This window comes from Cyrtonyx montezumae, unplaced genomic scaffold (assembly GCF_038088225.1).
Source record: "Cyrtonyx montezumae isolate F1298 unplaced genomic scaffold, pur_monq_1.0 scaffold_35, whole genome shotgun sequence".
Taxonomy (NCBI): Eukaryota; Metazoa; Chordata; class Aves; order Galliformes; family Odontophoridae; genus Cyrtonyx; species Cyrtonyx montezumae.
Window position 1 is genome coordinate 524,809 of NW_027072040.1, and position 17,844 is coordinate 542,652.

The 17,844-nt window shown below is 50.7% G+C and overlaps 1 protein-coding gene across 2 annotated transcripts in view; it reads right to left on the reverse strand.

The window, feature by feature from the left end:
* Positions 1–14,206: 14,206 nt before the first annotated feature.
* The window catches only part of SLC7A5 (solute carrier family 7 member 5), a 29,340-nt gene continuing 25,702 nt past the window's right edge, over positions 14,207–17,844 (reverse strand). For both annotated transcript variants that reach the window (XM_065745390.1, XM_065745391.1), the window contains one exon: positions 14,207–16,712. In XM_065745390.1, coding sequence (XP_065601462.1) covers positions 16,657–16,712 — 56 coding nt within the window. In that variant the 3' untranslated portion in view covers positions 14,207–16,656. The remainder of the gene's footprint in view (positions 16,713–17,844) is intronic.

Sequence of the window (17,844 nt, forward strand, 5' to 3'; positions counted from 1 at the left end):
CAGGCCTGGCGGGCTCGGCTCGCGCATGCGCGGCCCACTGCTCTCCCTCATGGAGCACCACGCTGTGGCGTGGGTGCCTGGAGAGGCCCTGAAAGCCCGCTGTGCGAAGTGGAGCCTCCCCCCCGGCTCTGCACACTGCATGCCATCCACTTGCGGGGTTTAGAGCCCCTCAGGGCTCGTGTACCTGTTTATTTCTCCCCTGGGGAGCGCACAAAATGGCCCCCTCGCTCACACAAAATGGAGCTGGGCGTCTCCTCTGGGCAAACATATAAGCAAGATGTGGGGTGGAGGTGCTGGGAATGTGGGGGCTGTGTGAGTGTTCTCCTTTGCAGCAGATGTTTTGGAAATGGGGGTTGTGGCAGAACGTGGTGAGGCCGAGAAAAAACAAAGTAACTTGACACAGCAATGAAACGTGTCAAGCAGGCATTCCCTTTATTACAGCGCTGGGTGTATGGGGGATCTCTCCACCAAACGTGCACGCTGAAGAGTGAAACGACTACACATGTAAAGGCACGACTCATTAATATTCATCACATTCCAAGGATAGGGACAGAAATTGCAAAGTGAGTGACATCTTCGGTGGTCTTAGGGTTAGGGGGATTACATTATGTCACCAGCAAATCTGCCTCTTTATCTTCACTCCCCCACTGAGTTGCAAACAGCAATTCCACTTATCTTCTCTGGACCCTCTGCTGTGTTGTAAACAACCACCCCACCCACCATTGTGTTGTCCTTATCTTCATGGGACCACCCTTGTATTGAGTTGCAAACGACAGCTCTCTTCAGCAGTACAGTGCATTTCTATGGTCCCTGAGTTTCTTCCTAAAGTTACCTGTTTGCTCAAGCGATTATGCCTAGTTTAGATTCAGTCCAATTCAATTCCTTGATTCAGTGGAGTGTTGGAGAGCTGAAGGAGATGGTGGACACCACGAGATGGTGGCAGGCGGCTGCCAGCCAGCAATCCTCAATGCGGGGGAAAAGTAATGCAAGTATACATTAATTTTTGTTCATTGAAATACCTTCAAAAAGGATTAATTCATCTTTCTCAGGGTGGGCAGACAGGGAGCCATTCAGTCTGCCAACAATCTCAGGAGCAATTGTAAAGTGGGACGAAGGAAGCTTGCAGCTCAAATATGTATTTGAACTCGTTTTTATACTGTATGTTTTGGTTATGTCTTCAAAGATGGTGCTTTCCCAGCAGTTCTACCTGGGCTCGGCATCCACATGCAATACCGCCTAAAAACCCAAATTGTTGTTACTTTCAGGGAGGGAATTCAATTATATTTTTCATTGAATTCCCTCAAAAGCGTGTGTTGCCTGGAGGCAGGGTGGTTTTCATTCCTGTCCAACCCAATGCCTACCCCAAACCAGCAAGGATATCCCTGAAGGCGCAGCTCAGGTTAGCTCCAAACATCAAATACGTGCTTTGGAAACAGCAGGAGAATTCCTACGTTTTCAAAATCTGCCTACGCACGAACCTCACATCTTGGAAACATCACCCCAAAGCATGGAGAACGGGAGCGCTGGGAAAATACTTTGAGGCTGTGGACAGTGTACATCGTGACCAGGGTTTTGTTTGTCTGGTCATTCTGACAACATTGTGGTTATAACCAAAGCTGCCGCCTGCAAAGTGTTTATGTCCGGGAAGAGAACAGAAGGCGGCAGAGGGACCGGGTCAAACGAACAGGGCAGTTTCTCAGCCAACAAGTTACAGGCACGCTGCTGAGTTCCCTGGTGCTACACGTAGGCTAGGAAGTTCCCCTGCTGCTTCTTGGTCTTGAACCTCAAGAAGAAACCAGTATGTGAAAAATGTCCCTTCCTGATGCCTGCAGGAATTTGGTCACTGGGTCCCCTTGGGGCCAGATCTTCTTCGACCTTTTCTTTGGAGGACTCCGACATGAAGAAGTCCTCCTCTTCACAGAACATCCTCCTGAGGTGTTCGCCAGGCATGAGGTTAACAGGGAAACAAGGATCCTTTCGCCTCCTGTGCACCCCTGTCTCCATTTGCATCGGCCCTTTTTGGTGCTGCGTCACTCACAGTATTTCCATCACTCAGTGATGCTCAGCTCTGTGAGCTCAAATTGCACTGGTAAGTCATTATTTTTCATATTTCTGAATGCAGTTTCAGATGCTCAGGGTCACTTGGAACTAGCCACTGTGTGGGGAACTGCGTGGGGCTGAGCATTCTCAGTGTGAGCTCTCTGATCTCTTGAACTATGCAGTTTGGTTTCTCATGGTATATGTGGAAAAAGAGGATGAAAGGACAAAGAAAACGTTGTGCTGCTATTTGAAAGCTCAAAGCACAACATACACATGAACCAGGGCATGAACTTCTCAGGGATAAATACTGGCCTGCACCACTGTGGTGTGGAAGTCCAGCTGTAGCAACGATGGTAACCACATAGTGGTATCGAATGCATCAGATGGACACCCCGGCTGAGTCGCAGAGAGTAAAGATTGCAACCTGAAATTATGCCACAAAAACTGGCTTAGGGGAACTCTTTCCACTTGTTTCCATCACCCTGAACAAACCCAGGGCCACTCCACGTTCCCACACGACCTGCACGGATGTCTGCCTACGCTTTCACACACAAACATCCTCGCACAGCTGGAGGACAGATGTGTACTCCCAGACATGGACAAGCTCAGGGCACACACATGCTGCTGCATGCAGTCGTCTGCACACTCTCATTTCTGCCCTGGGTTTTGTTTTCACTTTGTTTCTGTGTTTTGATCTGTGTGCTGATAAGGACATGGCATCAGCTTGACTTTGTGGGCGTTTGCAGTTTTCATTCTGCTGCTACGAAGTGTCCCGCGCTGTTACAGCTGGCAGCACATCTCCAGCTCTGACCTATACAAAGAGCGCGTGGTTTTACTTTGTTATTCTTTTTATAGTCTGAAATATGCTCATTCAACAGGATGGCAAATCCAGCTGTATCAGCAAAGTTCAGAATAACAGGCATGAAAGCCTCAGAAAAAGCTCAAAAGCTTTTTCCCACAAGTCTTCTTTGTGCTCTAACACTTGATTTATTTTTCCCTTGTTAATGCTTTCGGAAGCCAGTAGCAAGGCAAGAATTAATGGCACAGATTAAACAGGAGGACATGCTGACAGCACAGTAACTAAGTCAACCAAAATGCGTTGCAGCGCTAGCAGGAGCTGGTATTCCCACAGTGCCCTTATGGAAAGGTGAGGATTGAAGCTAAGCCCAGCAGCAGACAACCTCGGGGCTGCTGAGAGGGCAGGATCCAGCACAGAGGCGTTTGGATATAGGCCCTGTACAGCAAGAGGAGGGAGCTGCAAGGGAACACGAAATCATGCCAGGCTCGCTTTGCTCCAAACCCCTGCTGTTGCTCAGCCTGTTTTTGTGCTGGCTGCTCTCACAGTCCAGCAGAGGCCCCTCGGTCCCCGCAGATGCGTCCAGCACCTGGGGCTGGATGCAAACCAAGGAGGCAGCTGCTGCGAAGTCAGCAACGGTGCTTTGCTCCATTCAGGGACAGATAATATCTCACGGGCATTCAATTGGCTTCCTGTATTTTCTGTTCTGAAATCGGTGCTTTCATATCTTGAAAACAGAGGAAGCAGAGGAAGGCAGAGCCTTCCCTGGAGGGGAGTACAAAGCGTGGCTTTATTCAGGTGCAGATCCCGAGGGATATCGATCTAAATCCATCAGCAGATTGTCACACGTGAAGCTGGTTTCCCAGCACATCTGAAAAGGCTCTTTTCTCTCACCATGCCAATGGGCCATCACTAGGTTTTGTGTGGTTTGGGAAAGAAAACTGCAGAGAAAGAATTAAGCGAGGCAGAGCAGGAGCTTTGTATAGAAATTCACATTTCTAATCATTGATAACGACAATCGTGCATGTTCAGGGTGAGGGTGATTTATACAGCACCAGGAGCAGCAGGTCTACACTGCTGATCCAGAGCAAATGAGCATGCCTCTCCCCTCTCTGAGCTAAATGCAATGTGTCCATATCGAGCACCTAAAATCAAACAGGTTGTTTTCTGGGTCCAAGAGAGCCCCTCTGCACTGCATTCCTGTCCATGTGAAGCTGGCCCAGTCTTGCTGCACTCTGCTCATTTTTAATGAATGAATTCCCTCACAGTGAAAATGGCAGGACGAGAGGCGTGCTAGATAGCGAGCAGGAAGCATTAAGATGTATTCTTGCTGCAATTGTTTTGCTCTTCAGCATCACGCCATGCTTGCTTGGAGGGAGGTCTGGGACTGAATACAACGTCGTTGTGCACACACACAGGTTCAAGCCTTGAAGATGGATGGAGCAGAGGAGCCTTTAAGGGTGGCCGTATGCTGGGAGGATTATATACTGATCTGGGTAAAGCAGCTGAAGCTGCCTGCGGGTGTGAGGAGAGAGCTAGTCACCTGGCAGTGCCCAGGGACCCCACTCCTGGGGTGCACAGCTCTGCTCCTGGGGACTGCTAAATTATCTCAGCTATTTACCCCAGGCAGCTGCCAACTGAGAAGTGCCCCCTCGCATTGTTTGCTGAGAATGTCCTTTGTAATTACCACCGTGCTGATAAGTACCATCATCTTGAAATCCTTTAAAACAGAAAAAAGCTTTGCTAATTTAACATAAGCACTCGTGCGTGCAAATGTATGCACGAAAGCGTCGGAGGACGGGTCTTTTGTTGGAGCTAATGTTTCAACGCACTCAAGTCGACTTGCAGACTTCCTCGTTGAGCAGCCAAACTCCTCCACATGTGCCACTGCTTTCTCTTGCCCGTCCTTTGTCAAGCATCCCGTCGCACGGGTTGCAGCAGGGGCTGCTCTTTGCCTCCTTGCTGTTTCATCAGAGCAGATATTTCAAGTGTGCGGGGTGTCTGCAGCGTCACTGAGCCTGGCAGCGTTTAGCAGCCCAGCCTGGGATCTGCTCCTGGGGAAAACGCTCCAGCAGCAGTGCAGGCGACCTCTGGCAGTTGTCACGTCTCTCTGTGCCATTGCCCCCATCAGTCTGCTCAAGCTGCTGTGCCAGTTCCCAGAATGGGGACAAGAAAGAGGAAATCGTAGACTGCCTCTATGTCTGTCCTGGATCTTTATTAATTAGGCTAGCAAGCCATTCATTAGGCTCCCTAAGCTTCTTTAGAGATGCTTAATCGCCCCTGGGGAGGGCTGTAGGGTTTACTATATCAGAGATGGAGTGCTGCTGGTAACAGCTGGACCCCTTTCTCCTCACCTGTTATCGGACTTGTTTTGCTTTATTCCCGTTTTACTGATGAACGTGGCCAGGTACTGCTCCACTCACGTACGAAGATGATGCAAAACACTCACCTGGAATGCCTGTGTCATGGCACATCGGCTCGCTTCACCTGTGGTCTGGGGTTGGTAGGGAGACCTGGGTGCAGGGCTCAGCCCCATCTGGGACACCCCAGCGTCTCTGAATTCCCCCCTAGCATTTCTTAAGAGAAGGATAAATAATTTGGTGAAATGAGTGGGAAAGGAGCGAGGAGGGGAAACCCCAGAGGGCCCAGGGTGAGCACTGAGTTCCAGGCAGCGATGCTCATATCTCTCAATAAGAGCAAAGCAGCCAAAACTGCCATCAAATATCCGGTCCTTACGTACGCAACCCATTTTTGTTCCCCATTATTCAAATTCTGAGTCTGATGCAACCCAGGGTGGAATGTACTAAGATCTGCCTTGCAATGGCTCCTACGTGCCGCCGGGTGTCAGCTCTGCAGCGAAGGGCCGGCTCGCTCCGCGCCGTGCTGCAAGAACCGCAGCAGCATTGCATCATCTGCGGAGGAGTGGGGCTCCCAGCGCTGGGAAACACAGCCCAGGGCCGGGCTTGGGGCTGCGAGGAGAAAAGCAGCACAGAGCACTCAAGAAATCTGTATTTCGGTCACTGCTGTTCTCGCTGATTCGGGTAGTGCCAACCTGTGCTTCAGTTGTCACTGATTAGATGGAAAAGGAAGCAGTTTCAGTGGGAGCTGAGTGCAAGACTTTGGCCTGCCCTGAAAGCGTGTCCAAGTGCATTTGTTCCACCTACTGAGGTTTGTTCTGCCCCTGGAGCTGGTGCTCTGTGTCCATGGGCATCAAGCTGCACATGGATGTAGGGGATCACCTACTGCCTCACGTTCTCAGCCCTGTTTTCTGTCCATAGACAGCTCCCTAGTTCTCTTGTTAAGAGTAACCAGTGCTCCTTTAGCACCTAGCCAACCTGTGGTTCCTATCACACGCTGTGTTTCACTACAGAACCTCCAAATATTTGGGAGGAGAGGAGCATCCTGCCTTCATGGAGCAGGAAACTCCAGCACCACGAGGGTGGCAGCCAGCCGGCGATGGCAGGCAGGGGCAGAGTTCAATTTGGACTCTTCAGAAAACTGAGGGCCAGGCTGGGGAGGGCAGAGACTGCCTGCAGAGTGTGACATTGCCAAAGACATCCCCAAGGGGTGGTGGGTAGCTGCAGATGGTTGGAACCCCCCCAGAGAGGCAGGACGGGGGTCATCCCTCACCCTTGTGCCGTGCCCAACCTCTGCATTTTTTACAGCTGAGGAGGTAAAGGACAGGGCTCAACCTTTAGTGTTTGATTTTCACCTACCTCAGTCCTGATAACTGATTGAATTAATTCTGCTGATTAATTCAATCATTGTGTTTTGTCTTCACAAAAAGCCCCTGCCCCCAGCCTGACCATGACTGGGCCAGGTTGTCTCCTGCTGCCATCTCCTTGGGCTGATGACTTTTCCATGCAGAGCAATGCATTGCAGAGGGATTCGGTATGTTCTCCCACTCCAGTTCAGTCTGGTTTTGTTCGCCCCCCAATAAAGATAGCTCCATACATCCCTTATCATGTTAAACATTTGCCCTCGGGAAACGCTGACCCTGACAAGATTCCTTGTGGTTTTGCAAAAGAAAAGAAAATATTTATTCATTCTCAGTGGCTTAGAAAGGTAAACCTGGGTCTATCCACCACTCCCTCATGAATAGAAGCGTCCTCTTAAAGCACTGGGCTGCCTGCTGTCATGGGGTCTGTGTTTTGTGACACACTGCATGGGGCTGATGGGCTGCATGCTCTGGGGATGCAGTGATGCTAGATTCAAACTCCAGCAGTTCGTATGATTCTGTCTGTAAAAGATGACATCACATCCACTTCTGAACAAATTTCAGAGTGCTTTCACTGACACTATGCAATTGGTGATGGTCCCATATCTGTCTATCTCCTTTTTCAAGGAAAAGGTTTAATTTTAACCTCAAGCTGCAGTCTCAACTTGTATGCCTTAGGGGTTCCCTATTACTGTACATGTTCTCTCTCGGAAATAGCCATCATTGTTTCCTCCATGATGTCATTTCTCATACTAGAATAAAAGAGGCACACAGGAAGGCAAAAACCAGACCTCACTGATATGTAACATCAGGCTTTTCTTTCTGTGATGCTCCAACAAAGCACGGCTTTATTGTGAAGAACCCCACGTGAAAAACAATCTGACACACCGCGGATGATCCGTCCTTGCTGATGAAGCAGAGCAGAATCAGGTCCCACTGGAAAACCAATATTTGCTCTGCTATCTGCCGCTTGCTCTGCAGCACTATCTGGGCAGGATCACAGTGGAGAGCTGCGTTTCTATGGTGGCTGTTGACACTCGGGCCAGATTTGTGCTCTCCCACAAGATAAACTGTCACGTTGTGGGGTCGGCGTGAGCAGCAGCCCATCTGCAGGGCAGGGAGCACTGTGCTGTGGGATGCTGCATGTATTACAGCTTTCTATCAGTGCAGAGCAGATTAATACATGGCACTGGGACCTGGAGATGCTCTGGAGGTGCTGGTGGTTCTCCCCAGGCATGGGTTTGCCTGCAAAGGGCTGAGCTGCAGGTGTGGGCTGGTGCTGGGTTCCTCGTTCCTACAGATCCCTCAATTCCTCTGCTGTGCCTGCAGGGCAGCAGCCTTTGCACCAGTGTGGGAGAGGCAATGAGATGGGCACTGCCTGTGCTGCGCCATCAAACCCACAGGGGAAAATCCTCTAACCCTGAGCATCAGTCTGAACACCCAGGAAACAACCCAAGTGGTGCCAGCAGTTTGGTTTGGCCACTGAGCAACAGCCCCCAGAACCCTTCTTCTTTCTAAGTGCTGCAGAATGAATGTGGCCCAAATCCTTCTGCTCCCAGTGTGAGTTGGCTGAAAGCCATCTCCTACCATCATTCCTCTGCCTTCTCCACTGCAACCTGGCAGGGAGACACATCCCAGCGCACCTTCACACCTTGATCTAATGTGGGATCAAGCTCCATTTTGTATGCCAGGCCAATTTTCCTCTTGATTTTCAATTCCCCAACTCCTCCCAAGCCCTGTGTTCACTGCACCTGGCTGGAGTTAAGCAGCCTCCAGACTGACTCTGCCCCAGAGAGGGAAGGGAGAGAAACCTGCCCTGTGCCTGTGGTTTCATTTTGGGGCATGGAGGCAGCAGATCAGCCCTCGTGCTGATGCTTGGAGCAAGCAGTCCCAGATTACCACTGGGAAAGGTGCTGGTGGCACACAGTGGAGGGAGTGAACTCCACAGAAAGCCTGGAATTCATGTAATAAGAGCGAGGAAAACCACATGAAAGCATCCTTCCCTACCTAATCCCCTGCATGAATCGACAGAGCTCTGCTCTCCCAGCGCTCTTGGGCTGAAGCCTTTCCCCCTTGTCTGGGCAGGGAACAGGTCACGGCACGCAGGCTGAAGTGTCTGATCACTGTGAACTGTGTTCCTACAGGAGATCCCCTTCTGGAGCCCACTTCTGTGACCCCAGTGCTGCTCTGCACTGAGCAAACTTTGGCGTGAAGGGCTCCATTCCTGCAAGCACAAAGACCCAGGTGGCACCAGACCTGTGCAGTGAGAAAAAAATACCTATAGAGGATGATTCTCAAGATTTTTGGTAGTATCATCCACCTGGTTTCTCTCAGGCTACTGGAGGTTCAAGCAGCAGAAGGATTTTTCCATCCCCAGATGTTCCTACAGAAACCAAATCTTTCCAGCAATGGTAATTTCCAATTACACACAGGCTCTGAGGTACGTTCGGATTAGCGTGGCTATTTCAAGCCCTCATCTAGGAGCTGGCATTTTGTCTTCATTCAATTATTCTCCCCACCTGAGGACGGAGGCTCCAATTAGCAGCCGGTCAGCCCAGAGCTCCTGCTCACACCCCGTGATCCGCTGCCCTCGGCCAGCACCGATGTTTGCAGTGTCTGCACAGGGGAACGCAGCATGTGAGAGCTCCAAGCCTTTGCACCACGGAAAGGCAGCAGCTCTGTGAAAGCAGCTTTGTCCGTCTGGGCTTTGTTCCTAAGGAGACACAATGCCAGCAAATGGTGAAAGGCCACTCAGCTACAGGCAGACAGACGGACATGGGGCCAGCAGCCCAGCGTGCACCGAGCGTGAGACGGGATGGAGCCACCTCTTAGAGCCACAAAACCATTCAGGTTGGAAAGACCTGTAGGATCCCCAAACCCATCCCGCTGTGCCCAGAACCACATCCCTCAGTGCCACATCTCCCTGGTTCAGGGGCACCCCCAGGGATGGGGGACCCCCCAGGCCTTGATCTTGAAGTGGGGAGTCCCCATGCTGTGTTCTCTTGGGGTCTGCACATCTCAGGCTGCTCCTCGGTGCTTTGCACCCTCAGTCTGCCCTTAGCTCCCTGATGCAGCTGTCACAACCCCAAATACCTTCAGCTTGCTTTTCTCAGCTCAGTGTAGAAGGGTTGCATGTACAGCTGGGTTTGTTACCCAGGTGTAGTTGGTCTGCTGACTTTATTTAATGAAAGCTGTGGCCAGCAGCAGCCCCACTGCGAGTCCTTGCAGGCCCAGCAGCTCTGCATGCCCTTTATGACAGCAGCTTTTGTCCCTCCTGGCCTTCAGGTACTGCACACCCTCCAGACACTGCCCTTTGTGTTAACTGATCTGCTGGCTCTGAGACAGGACGTGCAGCAGCACCTCACCCCACACCTCATTGCACCACAACCCCGAATACCTGCGATGCCCAGACCTGATTTATGAGCTCCCCCAGGCAGGAAGGGATGAGCTCCTTGTCGCAGCGGCCACTGCTGCTCCAGCTGAGCAGGAACCTCTGTGAGCTCCAGAGCTCCTGCACTCGCTGCCTGGATCTGCCAAGAACTCGGTCCAAGTGGAAGAACATGTTTGTGTTCCCACCGTGCAGTTACACTTGCAGAGTTTATATGGGCGCCCTGCCACATCCGCACCATTTGCTTATGGCACGCAGCGTGTGCGAGGCTCTGCGCATTTCATTTTTATTACTCATTTTCCTGAGGATGCCGTTGGCTGCTCTGGAGGCTGTGAGATCTGCCACGATGCTCTTACAGACAATACCTCATTTCCAGCAGACTGGAGAGGTGTTTGCTGATGCCCTGCTCACAGCTCACGTCACACTGGCACCACGCACGGACAGAGCATGGGTAAAGACCTTCAGCTCTTCCAGCAGCAGCCTTAAAAGTCAATCATCTGCTCTTGTCAGAGCCCTGGCGAGTGCAGCCTGACCCCCCCTGCGTGTCCCTGGCACCGCTGGTGCTGTGCTGTGCTCTGAGAGATGACAAAGTGACGAGTGATGACAGCGTGGGCAGAGCAGCAGGAGCACAGCACAGTGCTGGATGGAGCACCCGGGCTGCCAACCTTCTGAGAGACGCCTGTGTCACCAGGGGACATGGCAGCAGCTCCTTGTGGCTCCTTCTTGGTCAAAAAGAAAAGAAAAAAAAAGCTTTCTGAGCAGAACTTCTATTGCTTCAATTTCAAGGAGACAATACTGTTCTCCTCTTTACTTTGCTGCAAGGCAAAAGTTCTCCTGCTATTAATTTTTCTCACACCTGGATCTCATTTTGCTCCGTTAATTTACCTCCCTCAGAGGCTGTAGCCGCAGTTCCTTTCTTTCCTTCCCATTTGCACCCTTGAAGCCTCTCCCAGCGCATCACACCCCGCCCTCGGGCTGCCTCCTCTCCTCTGCAAACACTTTTATTTGGTACCTTTCATCTCGAGCACAAACCTTCAAATAAACGACTGGGTTATTGCTTTGTGCCGGGCTTGTCTCCAGCTCACAGAGCCACTGCTACTCTGCTTCATCCATCTTCAGTGGTGGACCCCCCAGTGCCTCTGTGCCACTTGGGTTTTGGGGAGAGAAATGGGAAAACATCGGTCTCCATATCTGACATACCCCGGGGCTGCATTCCCAGCCTTCCCCTCCCATCACCGCTCAGCCCCGATCCCTTCCCTCCCCACTTCGCCTTCCCAGCGCTGCTGTGCTTCCCTGCGGTCCCTTTTCTCGTCTCTTTCTGAACTCTGGTGCGGGCAGACTTCTGGTCTCACCAACATCCTCTGCCCCGGAGCGTGTGATGGACATCACTGTGTGCTGAAAGCCCTTCCTCCCTTTGTGTTGGGGTGAGCGGGGCAGGAGCTTTCCAAGTCTCCGAACCCAGAGCTGGAGCTTTGCTCCCAAGCACGATGCTCTATCTGGCAGCAGTTCCTCGAGCATGCTCCCTGCAAAGCTCCAAGGTGGGAACTTCTCCAAGCAAGGCTGTAGCAAACACCGTGCAAATAACTCGTGTCATTTATCTGCTGCCACCTTCCCTGTCTGCACAGTCCTGTGCAGAGCCGGCTTCCTGCGGGCTCCAGCCCTGTCCTGCTCTCGTGCTGGTGGCAGCATTGCGAATGTAATGTTTGCTGTGTCTTATCAGGATTTATTCTCTCTTCTGTTTTCCTTCTTTGGCCACAGCTGTCACTTTGTGAGGGATCTCTTATAAATCTGGTGGCACTTGCTATTCTGCTTCCTGGCCACGCTGGCTTTTAGAGACATTTTCCTTGGATTAATACCTCCACTGAGCGCCTCTAACACAGTACGTGCGCCTGGTTGCATAAAGCAGCTCTGCAAATGCCCTCATTTCTTTACTCCAACTCCCTCCTTTGCCTCATATAAAGCAGGACGTTGGCTCTAAGGTGGCTGCAGGGCTCCAGCACGGCACGCAGTGCTGCTGCTGCTCTCCCCAAGCATTACTTTCCGCAGCAGCAGCAATGCTTGCTCCTGAAGCAGGAACTGCCTCTCAGGAATTCCTAACCACCCTCATCCAGTGCATAAATCCCACAGCAATGCATGCAGCAGCACTGGCAGGGTCAGAGCTTCGTTCTGTGCCCACCTCTCCCCACTGATATCTGCAAGAGCATCAAATGACAAAGCTCAGCCCCATCTTCTCCTGTAGGGGTGAGATCTCCCCCCAAACACCCAACAGCACCACTCCTCACACCTCCACCCTTCCACGTGCCTCCCACCACCCGTTCCCCATCCCCTTCATCTGCATAGGGCCCAAGCAGAGCTGGGGACGTGCACGTGGGATCAACAAGAGAACCTTATGCAAAATGCAAAGAGTTGGAGGCAAAGATCAGCAACAGGAGAGTTGTAATTCAGCTTTCTTTGTTAAAAAACAAACGACAAAAACAAAAAAAAACAAACAAACCAGACAACCCAAAACAAAACAACCCGAACATGGACCAGGTTTGTTAACCACAGACATAAAAGAATTAAGAAATACTAGAAAAAAATACATCGTGGGAGACATGTTGTTGTACAAGGCAGTTTGATGGTGCTCCCACTTGGCCAACAGAACTGCTGTGCCAGCAGGAATGCAGACACCGTAAATAGCATCCAAGACTGACCAAGTATTAAGACTTAAAAGATATTTACCCCTTAAAATAAATAGAATGTCATCGACAGCAACATTTAAATTAGTAATTTTTTTTTTTTTTTGTAAAGCAACCAAATGCAACAAAAAGGTAAATGGGATGTTGGCATTCTGGAGGTCGAGATAACTCTTGCCTGCTTAAACATAACAAAAAATACCAACTTGAGAAGAAAGGATTCTCGGATAAGTCAGCTCATTCTCCAGCAGTGACTCTCACCATTGTTCTGTGGGTCAGCACCGGGTCAGTGTCCCACCACAATCCCCTCTGCAGGGCTCTGGGGGGGACATGGACCCTGCTCTGCCCCCTGAGCACATGGGGATTACTCTCAATGCGTGAAAGCCATCCCTGCACAGGAGATCCCACAGCACAGGGCCCTGCACTGAGATGGGCATCACCGATGGGAACAGTTGTGGTGTAGATATAAAGTCTCTTTTAGGCCACTTCAAAATTAATTATTTAAAATATATATATACTTTTTTCCTTTTCTCATCGAGGCTCAGCAGCTGGAGGAAGCATTGCCCCTTCTCATGCAGTGAGCTCAAAGAAAATCCTCTGGACATCGGTTCCTTAGGGGTGACCTAACCCAAAGGGACATTGCCAACCACCATGGGGAGGGCTGAGCTACACTGGGGGCTACAGCTGGACCTCGGGCATTGCATTGCAGCCCCCACCCCACTGCCAATTCCAGTTTGGATTGTGTGAACTGGGAAGAAACTTCCCACACACGGGCAAAGCCAGCAGCAAAGGAGAACCCCACGGTGGGTTGGGGCCGTCACAGGACCACCTCCCATCCGCTCCACGGACAGACACAGGACCACAGTGCAGGGCTCTGGTGAGGTGCTGCTGTGTGGCTTCAGCAGCTTCTGAAGGCAAAACCCCACTGGGGTCCGTCTGCACCATGCCCTCTCTTTAGATGTCTTTGGGAACGGGGATGTGCACAAGCTGCTGTCCCACCCAGACAGCACATGGTGTAAGGACAGCATGCAGCTGTTTTCTTCCTTTTGGATTGTTATTGAAGCCCAAGAGCACCGTGGCCATGGCTGAAAGCACAGGCAGCAGCAGACAGAGGAAACCTCCCTGCAGGGCTGGCAGCACCACGCAGCTCTCCCTGTGGTGCTGGGGGAGGGCTCAGGGAAATGCACAGCACACACAGAACAAAGCTGCCCTGCACCAGCTTCCACCCAATGGGTCCCCAAAGTCTGTGCAAGAGCCAGAGCTGCTTTGAACTCAGCTATGCACAGAGGAGACCACTGGAACACAATGGTGTGTTTACCAGAGCGGGTTCACGCTCAGGAAGAGGAACCTGAAGCAAAGCTATGGGCTGTGGCCTCTGCTGAATCCCATGGGATGCTGTTCCATAATACCCACAATACTGGGACTCCAAAGACTCAAAACTGAGACTTAGCACCTCCCTACTCTCTAGTGGAGAAAGCCTCCATTACAGCCACAGCACCAAGCTTAGCAGAGGGGAACAGAGCAGCCTTCGTGAATCGGGGGATAAAAGAAATGGGGCTTTGGGAGAGCTGAGATCTGAGCTGGGAGATCTGAGCTGGTCAGACACAAAAGCTGTGTGACTTTGTGCTGGTTCCTGGTACGGTTTCTCCCTATACCTCTATTGCTGCAGAAACGAGGTCACTACACAATGTCAATACCAGATGCAGAGGGTTAGTAGCACAACAGAAAGAGCTTTAGCAGCAGGTAGAAAGTAACCAACATTCTTAAAAAGCAAGCGAGCGAGTTAAGGTTTTAATTAACATCGGTTAATAAAAAAATAAATCTCAGTGTGACATCTCCTCTGTAAAACCAGTGTGGAAGGGTCACCAAGAGGATATGCTTTATTGATGGTCTTCATCACTGATGAAACTCATTAGGAGATGTGCCCAAACCAAGCAATCTCCACACATCTGAGAGACTTGGACCCATTTCTGAGCTCTCTGTGGATTGGTCTTGTGATACAAGTTAAATGTGGTGTGAATTAGTACGAGTTAATTCTGCTGGTTTATATTATTAGCACTGAGAGTCCCTAAATTCGACATGGGTCCTGCAGGAAATCAGGCCTGAGACCACTGCAGCCAAAAACTGCCTGCCCAGAGCAAAGGGGAAGGAGAGAGATAGCTTCTTCATGAAACAGGCCCATAAGGAGTGACTTCCCATCGCTACCCTGCAAAAAACATCTCAGCCTTCAGTTGGAGGAGGACTTCTCGTAAAGACAGAAAACTAAATTCAGGATGTATATTCATGACCTTACCTATGCAAACATCCCTCCATGGGCACTGGCTCTGAGATGCTCCAATTCATTGCACGTAGGTCCCTGAACAGCCACGCACTGGCCAGAGCTTTGGGTACTTCTGCACTGCAGACATCCCCCAACCAGCTGCAGTCCTCCATATGTTAGCTCAAGCAGAGCTCTGCGTTGACACATGTGAAGCACAGCTGAGCATCTCTGCACTGCACTGCCATGGAAGAAGCAGTATGGCCACAAAGGTTTCAGCGTGATGATTGTCTCACCTATTCCTGCCTTAAAGCAAAGATGCGTGCCTGGCAAAGCAATAGCAAGGAGCTGCACAAAGACATGTGGGACACAGCTGTGGACAGTGCCACATACGCTGGGACAGAAGCTGCCACCTGCTATACACAAATGCTTTCTTAAAAGGACAAAGCACAAGCTAGTAGTACCATTGGTGTCCTTATAATGCCTCTTCTCCAGAGTGACTCTATGCTAAGAGGAGAATCCAGTAAAATAGCAATTGCTCTTGGAGGATGCCAGCTTCCAAACAGCTTAGTTTACAAAAGTATGGTAGAGGAAAAAATAAAAATCAACAACCATTTTCTAAAGCACAAGCACGAAAAAGATTGTAAGAGAGACAAGTGCAGCTTACTGGTGGGGAAAAGATGCGTTTGATTTCCAATGGGATTATCACCTAGAGTGAAGAGGCAGTGTGAGCTACTTGTTCAAGAAGCCTCCAGTCCTGGCTTCCTTGAGCAAAACAGCAGACAGGATTAAAGCAGGATTAAGGCTCCAGCCATCAGGGTATGTGCCCCTTTCTACACCCCAGACCCAGCTGGTCCTATCTCCCATGCAAAACCTAGGGAACAAACAAGGAGAATCCCACCCATATTTTGCCTTCGTAGTTGGCTTAGGGGCAAGTATGGATCACCCCAAAGGCAAGGACAGGGCAAAGGGGGCTCACCCCACGCCGGATGACATCTACACAAAAACAAGGAGTGTTCAGGATAAGGAACCGACCTTCTGCAGTTCCCTGGGCTAACTGGGAGGAACTCCACACCTGGGCCTGCTCCATCCCAGTGCTATTACACAGGGCTCAGGGTGGGCATTTTTGTGAAGGGCACCCCAGCAAACTGACTCAGCAGCAGGAGATGGCCTGGAGCTGAGAGCTACAGCCACGCAACGGCAGCGGGCCAGACAGCAAAGTCAGACGAGGCCTCCTCACTCCCATTTCTCTGACACTAGTTCTGCTCTGCCTTGTCTCACCTCTATCCATCACCACCAGTGGCATTCCCTGGACGGAATGCAAAGCACCAGGAGCACGGATTTGGGTGTGAGCTTGCACCAGCCCAAGCCCTCAGACAACCCTCGCTTCTCAACCACCCCCTGACCAGGCAGGGCAGGTGGGTCAGGCTCATCGCTCATTTCAGTTTCCAAAACCCTGCAGTAAGCTCACACACAACTGAGGCACAGCCCTCAGAATCACACACACACACACACAAACAGAGGCTGACTGCGTGCACAAGAAGTCGCCAGCAGGAATTCCTCTTCCTGGCCCACGTTCGTACCGAGAACTTCTCAGGTGGCAGCAGGAAGGCTGGAGGAGGCAAGGCAGAGCAGGTGGCACCGTGTCAGACATGAAGCAGTTCTGACAGGGTGCTCCAGTGCTTAGGTTTTATTGATGAGGGATCAGAAGTGTTTTCTCCTTGTGTCGTCTTCAAACAATATTGTGCGTTTCCTCGAGTTGAACGTCTCTGCTTTTCCCGCCTAGGATTCTTGTGGAACCACTTCCATCAGTTTCTGGCATATGGCCGTTGCGTAGACTATGGGGGGGGGGGGGAAAGCAAAGTATGGGTCAAAGAGATTGCATACAGAGGGCCCAACATATTTACCTTGGTCTCAGTTCACAATTCTTTGCCTCAGAAGAAGCAGAGCACACCCCTAAGCCAACCCACCACAGCTCTGAGCAGGATTAGTCCAAATACAGCTTAAAACTTGAAAGCAAACAAACCACGGGCTGCTCTCCACTCCTGCCTAGGACTCGAGCACGTAACAGCAGGTGACACAGCAACTGCATTTGGATGCCAGAGCTGTAAGCAGTCCAAGCAGAGCCAGGCACAATAGCAGGAAGGGGCACAGGCCAACGTGCTTCCTTCCAATTTGGAAAACCTTGGCTGTACACGCACACCTTCTTTAGACTTCTTTACTTTCCCAGCATGAGCTATGGTGGCTGGTATCCAAGCACACCTTTCTGCTGCTTCCTTGTGTGCGTGCGTGCCGTGGTCAGGCCAAAAAAACCCAGCAGCAATTCTACACACACGCAAGCAAAGTTAAACTCACATTAGTTGGAGGTGACCAAATCATATACAACATACGAATACTCATGTTTAAAGCTCACATCCCTAACAAGGCATTAGCAGGATTGTCACTATAGTGCATTTCTGGATATTTTCTATCTTATCCAGAAAAGCTGTTGGGGAAAATAATGATTATAGGAATTTACCACTAAGGCACAGCAAAAACGGCTCTTCCAGGAACTCAGCGTAATACTCAGAATAATAAAACAGTGAGGCTGGGCTTTTCTACACATCTGCTTTTCTGGGTCAGCCTGCTGCACGAGGGCTGGGAGACAGATGGGACAACCTTAGGACGTGGGCAACACAGACTGACTCCCTTGAAGCAGTTGTTCAGACAGAGGTTGCGAGTGCCAAGCACAGCCTTCCCAGCTCTCTAAAATACAGCCTGGTGTAGAGTCAGTTGTTGGAAAACCTTATCCAAAGATGCCTTAAAAATAAGCCTCATAGGAGAAAGCACCCAGGGGACACAGGGATTTCTCCTCCCCCTGCTCCGCTGTCACATTTGGATGTCAGAGTGAGCTTGGACTGGAACAGAAATGTTAGCTCTGGCTGAGTGATGAAGTGGGACTAATTCTGATCTGACAGCAGTCAAATTTAG